The 17,442-nt window shown below is 33.2% G+C and overlaps 1 protein-coding gene across 1 annotated transcript; it reads right to left on the bottom strand.

Annotated features, from left to right (window-relative positions):
• Window positions 1–3,757: 3,757 nt before the first annotated feature.
• On the bottom strand, window positions 3,758–6,031 carry LOC143534307 (uncharacterized). Its single transcript, XM_077028819.1, has 3 exons — window positions 4,468–6,031; window positions 4,190–4,363; window positions 3,758–4,095 (listed from the first exon to the last, which is right to left on the bottom strand). Exons 1-3 carry the CDS (start codon window positions 5,917–5,919, stop codon window positions 3,877–3,879), a joined length of 1,845 nt encoding a protein of 614 aa, XP_076884934.1. The 5' UTR covers window positions 5,920–6,031; the 3' UTR covers window positions 3,758–3,876.
• Between the last annotated feature and the right edge of the window lie 11,411 nt (window positions 6,032–17,442).

Here is a 17,442-nt window from a genome sequence, read left to right as displayed (position 1 = left end):
CCTGAATAAATATAATACTCTCCTGGCCACCTTGTCCATGGATCTCCTTTTCCATTAATCATTAGAGGTGACATAATGAAGAGGTTCGACTCGATTATAACACGTTTTGTCCAAATATTTTTTATTACTTGGTAAAGGATTCTCTTTGATATTATTTCTCCTGCTATTTATAATACATTGTAACCTAGCTTATCTATAGAAGAGATTACAAGTTTACAACCTACAATATTTAACCTTAAAACAACATTCACGTCTATACGAGTGTCTTTCCCGTGATACAATAATTCGAGCATTAACGGTCCTAATGGAAGTGGTCTCACTAGTATAAGATAGCAACATGTTTCCTATGTTTAATTAGTCTTTTGTGAAAATGATATGAGACAGCATCGCGTATATCCAAGGAAACATGATGCAGTGGTAAGGTGCGGGTTTAGGAGTAGGTAAGTTTGTTGTTCGAAAAAAGAAAGCATTGTGTCTACCCAAGGAAAGTAAATATTATAATACCCAATAATTACTTTTATCAAGCATTTTGCCTCCGCAATTATAAACCGTTTGTTCAAATGCATATGTGACACTTTTAAGCACATTATTTAAAGTATCGGTATCTCATTTGCATATAGAGAATGTAAACTCGTAAATTTTTAAATATATATTTCATATATAAACTCAATGTTCATCTACATATTATTTGTACATATGTTTACAACATTTGATTTGTATTATAAATACAAACATGCATCCCATTCCAATTTCCACCACATGTTTTTGTTACAAAGAACATGCACTGATTCAGTGATTCCTGTTCGATTCCATTTCAACTCATGTTTTTGTTACATAAAACACAATATATAGTTCACTAGTGTGCTAGAAAAAGAGTCTAATTCGATTCGGGAATACGCTACCCCTTTGTTTAGCATATATACCTTGGCAAGATTCGATGTATTCAGCGGACGGATCGAACTTTGAAGAAAAATCCATTGCTCAAAGCTAATTACAGACAGTTTCTATGATTCGGCTTATTAGCCCTAGTCATATTTATAGGCTTATATGTTCAAAAGTTGCATACATGTATAACTATATAATATTCATTTTGTAACATATTTTATAGGCTTATATGTTCAAAAGTTGCATACATGTATAACTATATAATATTCATTTTGTAACATGTTAAGGTTCTAAACTTCTAACACTATCTTTTATTAAAACTAAAATATGTAATTCAAGTTTTTGTAAAGTGACTGTTTTATAATTTTGCAAACCTAATGGACTGTTTATGTGACTTAGGTGGAAATGGTGTTAAAGAAGGAAACGGTTAAAATATTGCTATAAGTGGTGTGTATTCTATAGGACCGAATTTGGGCATGTGCTAGAGGTGCTACCACGCATGGCCCAAAAATTTGAGGGGCCCAAATAAAAGAATTTTACTCGTTTTACATATATAAAATATCTACTTTAGTTATTTTATTCGAGATTCAAATGCAAAAGCAAGGATGGAAGAGATGAGAAGTTACGAAATCTAAACCTGATAATGATAGGAATCGTATCTAGTTTCTAGTCTAAATGTCATTTGTCTATTTTAAGAGAGGGTCAGGTGCAACTTATATTTCTATAAATAAATATTAATAGCTAATAGGGAGAGGAGAGTATGTTTATGTTTAAGATGGCATTGTCATAGCTCCTTCTTATGCGGTGAGATAGGGCTAGGCCCGGAACTTGTAACTTTTTAATAATATAATCGTTCTTCCTTTTTATCCCTACTATCTCCTCTAAATTCAATCTATAACATACCAAACCGACCTGCCTTTGACATGCCAGTCAATCATGGAAACCCTAAATCAGAATTCGCAATTGGATGTTCAGGAACAACAGATTCAACAATTACAATATGATGTTTCTGAGATTAAAGCTACACTAAAAACATTGGAGGTTGCTCGTGAGAATTTCGAAAAGAGGTGTTGAATTGGATGAAACAACATGAACAGAAGAAGACTGTTGCTGGGTCGCTTGGTTCGGTGAGGTACTTCCCTATTCTCGTCTCAGATCTGTTTCCGATAGGAATTTTAATCCCACATCTACTTCTGAGAGGGATTTGTCTCTAATAGCTCAATTGGAGGCAATCGTTTCCAGATCTGAAGAGCGCTTTAATTTTGGTGGCCTCGAAATTCACAATTCAAAAGGGCAATTGGATGAGGATATAAGTTCCTCAACCCTTGAATTGCTTGATATTAAGGGATCTGTTTCATGTTATGATTCGGGTGTGGATATTCCACATCTAGGGCTTGCAACTGCTAGTCATCTGAATCCTGGTAATTATCCATCAGATGTGTTCGCTGAACCCTAAGTCTTCGTTAGCTTCCTTTAATCATCCAGATGAGAATCCAATTGGAGCCCTTCCAACGGTGCTTCTTTTTGATCCAGAGGAAATATTAGCACTTCATTCGGTATCCCCTGTTCTTTTGTCCCAATTGTTCTCAACGGGACACCCGCATACACATATCAATGAGGTTGGTGATTTCAAGTTTTACTCTCGCACTTCAACGAATTTTGGTCAGGTATTGCACAAGCCTACAAATATTGTACCTAAGGTTCATCCAAGTCAACACAAAATTGGTAGTGAACTGTTTGATGTTCAAACCTTTGAATGGAAACCAGGGTGGGACTTTGGTTCAACTGAAGATGCACCGTTCAGCTCGTTATCTTTTTTACAATTTGTTCATGGAGAAGTTCAAGTGGAGTCGATGGCTCGCGAACTTCAAGATCGTGATGAAGCTCTACAACATCTTATGGTTCATTTCTCCAACATTCAAAGTTCTATGGATATGCAAGCTGCCAAGAAACGTTGGGATGCGCAATTTTCAGTTGGAGAATGGGTTTATGTGAAGCTTGAAACGCCCCACCAACTCTCTGTTGCAAGTTGTATTAATCAAAAGTTGGCTGCTACAATTTTTGGTCCATTTCAGATTGTTGAGAAGTTGGCTGCTACATTTGTTGGTACAAAATTGCAAGTCCTGTTAGAGTTAATTGTTGGATCATATCAGTTGTGGGTGGTGCATGGGCAGGGTCGACCACCAGACGACGCATCCGATCCCAGTCTTGAGGACAAAACTGTTTTGAAGGGGGAAGTAATGATAGGAATAGTATCTAGTTTCTAGTCTAAATGTCTTTTGTCTGTTTTAAGAGGGGGTCAAGTGCAACTTATATTTCTATAAATAGATATTAATAGCTAATAGGGAAAGGAGAGTATGTTCATGTTTAAGATGGCATTGCCATGGCTCCTGCTTATGCGGTGAGATGGGGCTAGGCCCGGAACTTGTAACCTTTACGTTTTCAATAATATAATCGTTCTTCCTTTTTATCCCTGCTATCTTCTCTAAATTCAATTTATAACATATCAAACCCTATAAGATAACCTCACTTTTATTGCTCACTTCTCCTCCCTTTTGTAGGCTCCCATTATTTTTATTTTATACGTATAACTAAACGTTGCGCATCAAAACCGATGGTTAATCAAGATCAAGTGGATCATAGAAGAGAACCTTTACGAATATGTCATTATTGTATGATGTAACAATGTTTTAGTTGTTTATAGAACATTGGTAAATGGTTTATGTTCAACATGTCATGGTTTTAGCGATCAATGTAAAACGCGTGTTGATGACCATTTTAGCATATCACAACAAAAAGGAAAAAACCTGAGCTTATAAATCATCATACCCGAAAGCACACAAAACACAAATGCAGAATGCCCATTATACGCCAAAACCATAATCTTTTGAAACCTCGGTTTTCTCATGTAAAAAATCAAAATAAAATTAGTTAAATTTGATAAGCATGTTATCGATATTTATAATCGTCTATCCATCCATAGATACGATTCTAAGAGTCATTTACCAGTGTTGGTCGTTCAGATGCCGAAGATTTCCAGCTAAATTTAAACATAGTTTGTTGAAGATCATGACCCTCGTCTCCATTTTCCGCACCTTCAAACAGTATCACCATTGTAACATCTTTTATATGATGCAGCCAACACTTCCTAGAGTAATATGTACAGCACTTTGGGTTCCTTTCTCTTGACATTATCTTCTCCTTCAAAAACTAAAACCAAAAAAAGATTATAGATTATAATAATATAATCCAAGTATTCAACAAAAACATAATCTTTAAAAAAACAAAACCATAGAAACATTACATTTAAAAGCTCGGAATCGGAAGATGACACCAACGATAACATATTCGGCCGAGACATACGTAGTAGATTATCAACAAAATCCTTCAACTTCATGGGAGATTTGATAAGTTCTAACGTGAGTTTCTTTGATGACACACGTTCGAATTTTGGTAATTCTTCATGAATAGTTATATTCTTCAACCACAATAAGAAGCAAAACGAATAAATTAGAGAAGCTAAATTATTAAATTATCAAATTAGAAGAATAGAATTCACAAAATCAAAACGAAACTTAATACCTTACTGGAACTAACAATCGATTTCCAGCCTCCATTTTTCACAATAATCCGTAAAAATCTCTCCAGATCACGAAAAGGATAAGCTTCTTTTCTTCTAAGATGTAAATGTAGCTTCACTACATGCAAATTCAAAATATTCAAGAGCATAAACGGAATAAACGGTATCCTCTCACCAGAAAACTCGAAGGCGGTCAGATTCGGTGCGTTAATCAAAGGATCTATATTCTTTTTGCATCTGATTATAGATAAATCCGTAAGTGTCTTGCTCAATATAGTTATCTGCTCAAGACGAGTACATTCTCTTAATACTAATTTTTCAAGATATGAAAACTTTTTGAGCATATCTTGAAACACTTCATCTGTCAAGGTCGGATCTTTAATCGATAAATACTTGAGATTTTCACAACCCGACAAGTTTATATCGCATAACCACGAGGTCTTCAGCCAATACATAAAACTTACAAGACTGGTTAACGCGATGTTGATTGACACAAGCCCATGGCATTCATGTATGTGAGCCCGTTGAAGCTTGTGAAGAGTTGAAATGTGTAAGTGACCTATTCCCTTGCAATTTACTAGCCTCAAATCCTCGACCGAAGGGCAGCCGTGAATGAAGTTGTTGATCAAATCTGTGTTTACATGTGCGTTCTTTATCGATAGCTCTTTTAAGTTACACAGATTGATGATAATATTACTACCGAACTTGCAGCCGTACAACTTTAGTGAAGTTAAACTGTTGGAAGTAAGAACGATGTTAGGTAATAAATAATATCGTCTTACGTTATTTTCTTCCACGTGAATCTCTAGCTCTTTGACGTCTTTGTCTAAAGCAGCGTTAATCCAGTTACTCATGGGCGGTATTAGCTTAAAATTAGCTTGAAACAAAGAAACCTTGAACTTCTGAATACTATGCATCGGTGTCAGTTTCTCTGCTAACGAGCTGTTAACGAAAGTTATAAACTTATCGGGATTATATCTTCCCGAAGCTTTAAACTTTTTCTGGTCAAAGTTAAATGAGAAAAACGAAGCGAATATCGATCTCCATTTCTTAGACCAGACGGTGATTCGAGTAACGTCTTTTGGACAACGAAGATGTGAAAGAATCTGGTGGATAATGTGTTCGGGTAGTTCCGAGATTTGATCAATCGGTTCGACTATTTCATCAACTTCGTCAGTAGTTTCCATCTTCCTCTTCTTTCTTCCCTTAATACCCTTCCTTGAAATACACGAACGCGTTCTCTTTGATTCCCTAATAACTGACGCACCGTTCTTATATGATCCAGTAATCAATGTTTGACCGTCTTTGACTTCATCAACATTTTGTAAAACTGGTTTCTTACTGCATCCTGCTGAATCAACCGAACGAGATGAATGTTCTGTTTTGCGCTTCCTACTTTCGAGTTTTCTCTTCAACTTATTATCAAAAAGCAGCCGCCTGGTTTTCATAAACATTTTAAGTTACTGAAGGACTTAGATTTATGCTGCAGAAACTACTTTCGATAATATAGACTATCAATGCACAGCAACCTGGATGCAAATAGATATAAACCACATGTCATAACATTGTATTGAACCACAATGTTAATAGATATGAATAGCTTATTCAGAGCAAAACTATCACAAAATTTAATTAGTACAGATGTAAGCTATCTTCCAAACCTATGATAAAAACACACATCAAAAGTTAAACGATAACAGAGACGTGCATGAAACCGAAAGAAACCAGTCTGACACCGACCAAACTGACAAAACAGAACCGAAATAAAAAACCATGCTCTGGTTTTATGCTTTTGTAAAAAGTGAAATAACGGTTCAGTTTTGGTTTTGCATTTAGTAAAAAAAAGACCGAACCGAATTAAGTTTATAGATTAAAATTTTTTATTTAAGTAATTTATAAAAATTTTAAAAAATTGTAACTCAAATATTTAGTCCAAGTGTATAATAATCAATTAGTTATGAACTAACAAAATGATTTACGCCCGAATCATTATTTTTCTAAGCAGTTAATGCGAAAAAATATCGGATATCGGTCAACGACCGACATTTGAGATATCGATTATCGGTAATTTTAATATCATGTAAAAATTCATATATATAGCAATTTAATACTAAAAATAAGTATACTCTCCCAACCATTAACAAATTAACCTTTTGCAACTAGCAAAACATTGACAATCGCAAGTAGGAACTAACTAAGACTTAAAACACTAACATTGAACACTAAAAATTATTTATAAGGACTTAAAACACTGATATTGGAAATATCAGTGATACATCAGCCCAATATCGCCGATATTATCGGTACTAATATTCTCACCGATATTTTATCAAGAGACCAATAACCGATATAAGCTCAAATGGCGAGCCGAACACACCTAAAAACTGAAAAACCAAAACCGAACTTTTTTCAAAACTTCGAAAACTAAAGTTTCGGTTTTTGTTTCGGTTTTAGCCCAAAACAGATCCCCAAACCAAACCATGCACACCCCTAGCTCAAATTGAAAACCGAAAACCCCGTAACCAAACCCAAGCTAAAAAAAACCCGAAACAAAACGGTTTTCAAAAATTCCAAAAACCGAACCGTGCACACCCCGGCCCTTACACAATATGATCATGGTAACAAGTAACAACACAGAAAGTCAATAAACCCCTTAACAGTTCCATATTTTGCACATTAATTAATACTCATCATGTAAAAAAACTTCAAATTTCAAAACCCTAACTAATAATCAAAATTCAAAACAATTAACATCAACACACTAACTAAATTCGCCCAAATATTAAAAACAACTATTAAATCCATCGGATACAGATCGATTAAGATCAAAAGTATAATAATAATAATAATAATAATAATAATGCGATTATTATTATATAATAACGTGCTAATTTAACAAACTAACCTGTATTGAATTCGTCGAATCGCAGGGTGGTCTAGGTTTTGGTCCATCGTTGATTATTATTATTATTTATTATATACGTCGTTACGTGAGATTGGATTCATTGATGGATGACTGAATGGGCTTGTTGATTGTACATCAGGCCCATTAGAAAAATAGAGAATGAAACCTTTTAGTTTAAACTAGAGCTTACACAAAAAACCCAAATTTGAGACCAGGCCCAGGTTTTTACTACCCGACCCTATCCATAGCGTACGAATAGAGTACATGTTTCAATACCAAAACTTGTAACATGAACTGGACCCGATTTGAACCCGATAATACCTGAAAAGGTTCCATACCCGGAACATGTTTTTCCAATATCCAAAACTGGGTCCTTCAAATACCCGAAAAAATACTCAAAAAAAATACAGCCCCTTAAAAAAACTCACTCTATACCCGAAGAATACTGAAAAAACTCAAAAATAAGGTTTTCTCAATACATGAAATAGGGTATTCAAGGTAAAAACGAAAGTTAGTTAAAAAAACGGAGGATGGGCCAATAACAAAAGGCCACATGGCACCAATAAGATTAAAAAATATTCACAATTTTAAATGTCATTATGTATATAATTACCTTTTAACCTAACCCAACAAAAACATTTTTATTCTTGTAACTTTGTTCACCTTTTATAGATCATCAAATCCGACTTTCTATTTTTATATGTTTTTGATATTTTATGTATTTTATATAACTGATTTCATTAGAAAGTAGTGTTTACATATCATTCCTATTAGATTAACTAATACTTCTTTAATCTATTCTTTTTAGCACTTTTTTTCTCTTTTTACACTTACAAAACGTATACGAAATAAATATGTGAAATGAAAAGTGATTTTTTTTACATATGAATTTAAATAATGATGATTTTTTGGTTAAATTAACATCATCTTGTGATCGAGAGTTGGTGAAGGATAGGATTGAGAGGTATTGATGGATCATGGGCCTTAGATGAGTGGAATACTAAATGGACTTTACTGCTTTATTGTAATAAACTAATAAACAAGGCTATATGATTTGAAGTAGGCCCCAAAAAGTTATCTCATTTCTTGGTCCGTGGTTATGCATATATGTTTATTAACCTGCACATGTCACATGTACTTAAACTATGTGTAGTGATGTGACTAAAAAGTAAAAGACGTTTTGGCATGTCACTGTCAGTGTCACATATGTATGAGTCTCTAACTAATTTTTCATTCAAAACACGTAACAAAAAAATTGTTATCATTAAATTATGTATTAAATTATGTGTAATGATGTAACTTAAAAATGTTTTATTAAATTATTAAAAGTATTATGTTTAATTAAATTTAATACAAAAAAAATATTTCTTAAATTATAAAAGAATAAATAAATAGTTTCAATTTGTCACAGCTCAATTTTAACTTCAAGATCATAAATAATCCGTGTGGTCTTTTTGTCGCATATATTTTATTTTTTGGTGGACGTATATCCATTTGCAACAAGGGGTAGAGGTCCCCATGGGCCAAGGGACCCTTAGACATCAATTTTCATGGATTAAGTGCATCATGAAGGCAAGTTCGGTTGTATAGATTCATGGAACTTATATCAAATGTCGTTGACAATACACTATCGTAAATACATTAGATGGTTCAAGATGATGCCGACCTTTGCATCATCTATGAAAATTCCAACCTGATTGTATGTCGACACGGTTCTTGATGATATTCTCCGCGGAAGTTGGGACTTGCACACTTGCAAGTCTTTAATATAACTAATTCAGTAACACAAAATGATATGACACGTTTAACAAAATTGAATATATGTGGTTATAAATAATTACACGAATGAGATAGCTACACTTAGGACGGGTAATAAATATAATAAGACACAACTAACACGATAATCGTAAAAACTGTTAACGAACTATATTAGACCGTTACGGAATGGAAATTAAGCATGACACGTTAATCATCTATAAACTTATAAATTAAGTTGCTTTGATAAATGAGTCTTAAACATGTTGTGGGACTTAATATTGGTTTTAAAAAACACAAAAGCAACATGGTCTAAAACCGAAGCACAAGCGCGAAGTGCAAAAGTGTACTGATTTTAAATCGCAGCGTTTTTATGTAATATTTATACGTCTCATTGGTTTTTTTGCATCCCTATCAAAACTAGCTACAAATAAATTGTATATATGATTTGTCATAGTAATAACTAGATTTTCATCCTAACGCGTTGCGTCAGGGCAGCTAACAAAACCCATACGTTGAAATCCGGGCTTTGTAAAACCCGAACGTTACAATGATGAGTCGACACAAATTCGGTTAGTACCCGGCTGCGTTCGTAACAATATAGACACCATTGGTAAAATTTGAGGGTTAAAACCCAATATATTAATTCGTCAAATTAACATATAAAAACATTAACATATAAAAAATACGAAATATTTAAGACAATGTTTAGTTGGTTGGCAAACCCAGGCGGTGGTGAAACCAAAGCGTTGTCGGTCCCGAGCATTGAGGCGGTAACTTGACACGAATTTGGTCGGTTTTGATTACGTACCTTACGGTACCGGAACTAAAAAACAAAAAAATAAATAACTTGAGGTGGACCAACGGCCAATTTGGGGGGGGGGGGGGGGGGTCGGTCGGTAGCATTGTCGGTCATGGGCTTTAAATAAAGCCGCGACTCTGCGCGAACTCGGCCTGTTTCTTTCAGATTTGTTATGATACCTGAACTAAAAAAATTGACGTTTAATTAGTTTTCATTACGTTTATTGTGGTAACTAAACTAAAAAAAATACAAAATGCACCGACCAATACGGTGCCGCCAAGTGGCCCAATTAGCCACTTGCGGCACCAAACTTGTAAATTATATATAGTTATAATATGCATGTACAGCCTAAAATGCAAGTTGTACAACATTATGATCCGTAAAACACTCGGTGCACAAAAGGCGGGTGCCTCAACTACATCTTGGGCTGTTTTTCAGTGTGCGCCTCGCGTGCCTCAGGTGTGCTTTTTTGGAAATCTTGCGCCTTAGGTGGTCAAGAGCTAGCGATGTGCTTTGCTTCTAAGTGCGCATAGGCGCGTCTCAGACACGCTTTTTTAAACAAAGGATTTGCTAACCAATTTAAAATGTGGGTGTCGAGCCATAAAACGGTTTAACGAGTTAAACCCATTTAGACACGATTTTTAATTTTGTCATTAATATGTCAACCAAACCATTTATAACATAATTTTATTTAACAAAAACCCTAAGTCATAACTTCATGTTAAGCCATATAATTTTACAAAATAATAACTTGATTGCGCCATAATTTATCAGCCTTAAGATAATGTACATTGTGGTGGTATATTGTGTAGAGCTTGATCAATTATTTTTAGATTATGATCTCTAGCTGATTTGTTTTCTCATTTCATACAACTAATACTCTACTTCTTATAACATGATTACAGTAGGATTTGAATCCTCAACCTCTAAGGGTATAAACATCTATTAGTATCTACCTCTCTGGTTGACTTTATTAACATAACCAACATGGCAACATGAAATGGTCATAAATATCGTTATTTAAGTATAGTTTCTTTCATGAATGACCATATTCATGGTCGGTTTTCATAACTAGGGAGTTAATTAATAATTTAATATCATCAAATAACAATGTCAAACTAATTGTTTCAATATTTGGGCTCGGGTCGGGATCACAGTCATTAGACGAGTGGTCCAATATAGTTGGTTTCATTATGGTTGATAATAACATCAAACGTTGACCCAATTAACCAGCTTGTTTTGTAGCCCGGCCTATTCACTATTAATGGAATATATTTGACTTCCAAACATTATTACCAATTTATTAAATAACTAGGTTATTAACCCGTGTACGACACAGGTGGAAATATTGAAATTTTCGAACAAACACACGTCATTTGAAAGGTTAACATAAGTTGTTATATGTTATTACATAGAAGGCATTCCCTAATGTAAGGCCCCGAACCCGGGTGACCCTACTTTAGCGTCGGATTTACTCATAAACACAGTTCTTCAAATCAGAGTTTATTAAAACTTTTCGCGGAATATAAAACATCAATCATTTGTTACAAAACATTAAATCTTTTCTTTGATACCATAACACAAAACTTTATATTTAAAACATCTTTACTTCTTTCTTCAGATGCCAGCCGTTCAATCCATGCCGTGTGTCATCCTCATGCTAACTCTATAATCAACTCACCTGCGTGCATACTAAAAGTCAGCTACGCTGAGTGAGTTCTAGTTAATCGAACGCCATACAATACATACACATACATACATATCTGTAGATACATATCCATACTTCACTAGTTACCCTTCTGTTCTACATACATACTTGCTACCATACATACATACATATCTACAATCACTAACCTCAGTCTACCGAGAGTACGTTCATAGTTCACCGTCTATACCTGTACTCAAGGTTGTGAACACGTACAAGGTTCGCAGTCCTTACCTATGTTCACCATTTATGGTATGTACAAGGATCGCGGTCCTTCCCTATACCATAGTACATCCACAACACGTACAAGGTTCGCAGTCCTTCCCTATGTTGCAACCTAATTCATAGCACGTACGAGGTTCGCAGTCCTCCCCTATGCTACAAAATCAGCACGTATAAGGTTCACAGTCCTTTCCTATGCTGAAATACATCCACAACACGTACAAGGTTCGCAGTCCTTCCCTATGTTGCAACCTAATTCATAGCACGTACGAGGTTCGCAGTCCTCCCCTATGCTACAAAATCAGCACGTATAAGGTTCACAGTCCTTTCCTATGCTGAAATACATCCACAACACGTACAAGGTTCGCAGTCCTTCCCTATGTTGCAACCTAACTCATAGCACGTACGAGGTTCGCAGTCCTCCCCTATGCTACAAATACAGCACGTATAAGGTTCACAGTTCTTTCCTATGCTGAAATACCTCCACAACACGTACAAGGTTCGCAGTCCTTCCCTATGTTGCAACCTAATTCATAGCACGTACGAGGTTCGCAGTCCTCCCCTATGCTGTATAAGGTTCGCAGTCCTTATCTACGTTTACATATATCATCTACTTCACGTATAAGGCTCGTAGTCCTTATCTACGTTTACATATATCATCTACTTCACGTATAAGGCTCGCAGTCCTTAACTACGCCATCACCAGCCGAGTCTATGTCCGACAGAAGCTAGAGGGATTTGCCATCCTAACTTACTATGTCAAACGTAGAACTCACATGCCATTCGTGTACCTATATACACATACTTACATTTTAACATAAGAACACTCTAGGTATTCTTTACCTCATTCATTTAACAACCATACCCCTTGTCGTTACGTGCAATATCCGAAGATCGTTTACGCCCCGACAAGTATTCATTTGAAATATTCATACATCTTCGATATATAATATTCGTACCTTTATTTTTAACCTGACAGTACGCGCAATATCCGAAGATCGTTCGCGTACCGACAAACAATCATTCATATCTATCACACATATCACATATGACATACACTTATCACTTAGGATAAATGTATTAACAACACATCGAGTATGCACACAGCCCCGAAAACATAACAAGGAATGGGGCTAGAAACTCACCTGAACACGGTTACGTTCACCGTTAATCGTAATCCCTTTCATCAGCTGTGCACGGCTGACTGTATAACAAGTACACGTATCAAACAACTATCACTACTCATATCATCTTTCCAGTCTTAACTACTACCCACAACGAACGGGGGTCCGGGGGGCAGCGCCCCTGGCAGCGGGGGTCTAGGGGCGGCAGCCCCTAGCAGGGTCCAAGGGGCAGAGCCCCTGGCTGGGGTCGAGCTGCCAGGTCAGCTTGGAAAAATTTTATTTACATTAACTGTCTTAACACATTTTCCATTAGGTTTTTAATTTATTTTCTAATCGAACTTGACTTTAGGCGAAGTTAACCTTAGGCGAACTTAGCTTTAGGCGAAGTTACCAGCTAGGCGAACTTAACTTTACAGCGAAGTTGCCATCAGGCGAACTTGGCTTCAGCCGAAGTTGTCATCAGGCGAACTTGGCCTCAGGCGAAGTTACCAGTTAGGCGAACTTAACTTTACAGCGAAGTTGCCATCAGGCGAACTTAGCTTGCAGGCGAAGTTCATCAGGCGAACTTAGCATGCAGGCGAAGTTCGTCACTTTGAAGGCGAAGTTGCCCAGATGAAGGCGAAGTTGCCCAGGCAGCCGCTGTTTTAGTTTCTGATCGGCATTTCGAGCGATTTTAACACCCTTGCTATGGTTCAATATCACTCACTACGCTACCCGACCATTTTTTTGGTCGTTTATACACTAAAAGCTTGGATCTTTAAACTTCAAAGATCAAGAATCATACCTTTTTGGGCTTGTTTAGATCTCCTTTAACTTGTTAACGCAACTAGTCGCCCTCTCTCACTCTCGGATCAGTCCGATTCTTCCCTTGCTCGGCCCGGTTCCGGTGAAGTTAGTGTATGTGTGTGTGGAGTGTGCTTGGATAAAGATAGAGTGAAGATATTTTGGGGTGTTAGGGTATTTATATTAGGGATCTGGGCTTAAGCCCATGGACTCTCCTTCCTTCTTTCATAACTCAAGTCCATAACCCATATCCATTACCCAACACTAGCCCGACCCATACCAACTCCTACTCTATTTATTTATTCCCGATAACCCGAGTAAACTTTCCCTCTATTATTAAGTAATATAATTAATATCATTTTGGAAATTTCGGGATGTTACACCTAATTAAACTTTTATTAAAGTAACTGCAATCTACAGTAAATTATGTTTCAAACTCTTTAACATCATTACCTTATCTACAATTAATTTTATTATATAATTCTTTTTTCTAATTGTATACAATAATATTGACATTTATGCGTTCAAAAAAACTATTGAGTACAGTTGTATTGTAATAGATAATTTCGACATAATTATAAAAATTTTAAAATCAAATAGGTTAATTAGTCAACTTCCAAAAAATATGAAAGGTTTTATTATTTTTGAAATAATAAATGGTTGTGTTTATTTTAAACATTAATTTAGGTCAAATATAAGAAAATGAAAAGGTTTGTTGAGATTGAAGAGTGTCAAAAGCTTTAAAAGTTTGTTGCTAATTGGTCAATTTCCGTATTTAATCAGGTTTAAATGTCTTATGAATATTAAGAAAAAATTAAGATACAAACGTCAAAATGTGTTAAACTAAAACTAAAAAACAAACATTTAAAATAACCTCTTATTGAATAAGATTTAAAGTGCCTGGCTTTGAGATTATTGATACCATGTGTCTTTGCTCATTCTTTAATCTGTAGACAATCATCAAAATTTAAAAAGACAAAATGTTATTTGCTTCCCTTATAGCTACATATCCACTCTTAACCTCATAAACTTATAGATCATACTTCTTGTTTATTAACTTTAAACATGTTTTGACGACCTTAATTAAAAGTTTAAAGTACGAATTTATAGGATTGTATAAAAAACGAAAATACATTAACTAATAATTAATTTTTGTTTACATTAATAAAAACATGAAAATTATGGAAATTTCAATAGAAACAGAAATACATTATTTAATAATTAATTATTGGTTAACCTAACTAAAACACGTATTGTAAGAATCTTTATAAAAACATAAAAACATTAATTAATTAATAAGAATATTTATTGGTTACCTTAATTAAAACACGGCAATTAAAAAATTATAATAAAGAAATATTTGTTAACTTAAATGCGCGTTTGAACTAAAATCATTTTACTCAGAACTCGCATTTTCCCTAACATGTTTCGATATATGACCCGAGCTTGTTCTGACAAACATTTTTAAATAATACTACAATATAATCATTCAAAGATTCCATATACACTTTGAAATTGCTTACTTTGGCATTGCCAATACAACATGTGAATTACATATGACATTGATGCATTTGAAAATCTCATGCTCTTCAAAATAGTTGGTTGTAACCTGATAAATTATATCTCACATTACATGAATACTAATATCATATCGTATTAAACACTAAAGAAATAATATTAAACATTAAACATAATTCATAATGCATGATTAAATGTGACTTTTTTTATTCCATAGTTCAAATAACATGGGTGTTGTAGAAAACATTAATAGTCAATCATTTAAATTTAAAACTACTTTGAAAAACATTAATATAGTCAAATCAATTAATTTTTTATAATTGTTGGAAAACATTAATATAGCCAAATGAATTAATTTCATAACTAATTTGGAAAACATTAATATAGTCAAATCAGTTAATTCCATAACAGTTTTGGAAATAATAAATAAACAATATAAGATTGAGTGAAATCGGTCACAAACCTTTATAAATAGACAATATAAATAGAAATGAGAATAAATTAATAAAGTTATAATAATGTCCAAATTTACCAAAATTTGAATGAAATTATATTAATACAAATAGTCAAACTGAGTCAAATGATTAATTTATTCAAATTCGGTTTTTTAAAATATAGTCAAAGTCCAACTGTATAACATATTTTTGTAAACTTCATATAAATGTTGAGAATCCGAATTTGAAAATCGTTTAGATACATATAACTTTACATCAATATATAAATTAATGAGAACAATGAGAACAAATGTATTGATTATATAGCATAAATTATTTAACTTTTCTTATAAAAATTCATATAAATGAAAATGAGAATAAATTATAATTATTAAAATTATAATAATGTTCAAATTTACCAAAATTAGAGTCAAATCATATTAAAAAAATAGTCAAATTCAGTCAAATGGTTAACCTCTTAAAATTCGGTTTGTGAAAATATGGTCAAGAATTCGAATTTTAAAATGGTTTAAATTAATTATTTTTACTATTCACTTAAGGGATTTAGTTGAAATTGACATTAAATTTATGATAACTTGAAATATTTAGAAGAAACTATTTTTTTTATTTAAGGCATGAATATTAAATAATTATGAAATGAGTTTATAATTATGGATGGCGGCGCAGCTTGTTGCCCGCCTACCTGCTATGTTGATGTAATATCTATGTTTCTATATAATGGGATTTCAAATAAAAAAAATTGTTAACAGAAAAAAATTATGGATGGTATTCAAAAAATTAAAAAAGGTTGAAAAAATTAGTCAAATTAGGAATGAGAATTATGTTTAAATATGTAAATGTTACTTAAACCTATTCAATATAAATGGTCAAATAGTTAATTTATTCAAATTCGGTTTTTTAACAAATGGTGAAAGTAAAATTCTATAACATATTTTTGTAAATTTCAAATAAATGGTGAGAATTGAATTTTGATATTTGTTTAAATATATATATATAATATATATATATATATATATATATATATATATATATATATATATATATATATATATATGACATTTGAATGTGGAAAATCAGTTTCTAAAATGCCATATTAAATCTGTATAAATATAAAAATGGAAAGTAAGATAATATTAGAAAGTATAATAATGTTTTAAATTGCGTTGACATTGATGATTTAATTGAACTTTGACCAACAAAAATATAAGATTGATTATCTTACTGTAGATAATTTAATGTCTTATAAAATAATCAACTAAATTTCATTTACGGATTATATAATAATTAATTGAATTACATAAATTGTGAAAAATAAATAAATACATGAATACTAACAGAAATATACATCAATATTAAATAAAAATAAAAGACATCTTAACAAACAATCCTCAATCCATGAAATTAGTTATATCAAGTTGGGACAATAACCTGAAATGATAAAATTAAATATTAATATTAATATCACATAATAAATAAATTACAAATTATGGAAGATTTGAATCATGTGAAAAAATGTAAAATTGATGTTATGATTTACAATCGGAAAAATTGAATCACGTTACCGGAAAAACGAAATAGTGAAGATCTCCATTGAATCTTCGATTTTGATATATAACCTAAACAGATTATAAGAAAAAAATCATATAATTATTAATATAAACACAAACAAAAACGGAAAACAAAAATAATTATAACTAATATAAAACCT

The sequence above is a fragment of the Bidens hawaiensis genome, unplaced genomic scaffold (assembly GCF_021521415.1).
Source record: "Bidens hawaiensis isolate Kalapana, Puna unplaced genomic scaffold, B.hawaiensis_p1.1 tig00010132_1, whole genome shotgun sequence".
Classification (NCBI taxonomy): Eukaryota; Viridiplantae; Streptophyta; class Magnoliopsida; order Asterales; family Asteraceae; genus Bidens; species Bidens hawaiensis.
This window is presented reverse-complemented; position numbering and strand designations above follow the sequence as displayed.

Bases quoted from the DNA above. Each gene is read 5' to 3' on its own strand.
- LOC143534307 (XM_077028819.1), bottom strand. From the start codon at position 5,919: ATGTTTATGAAAACCAGGCGGCTGCTTTTTGATAATAAGTTGAAGAGA. The intron at 4,364-4,467 runs GTATTAAGTTTC...TTGTGGTTGAAG, and splicing joins CGATTGTTAGTTCCAGTAAG to AATATAACTATTCATGAAGA. The intron at 4,096-4,189 runs GTAATGTTTCTA...TTTTGGTTTTAG, and splicing joins CCGATTCCGAGCTTTTAAAT to TTTTTGAAGGAGAAGATAAT.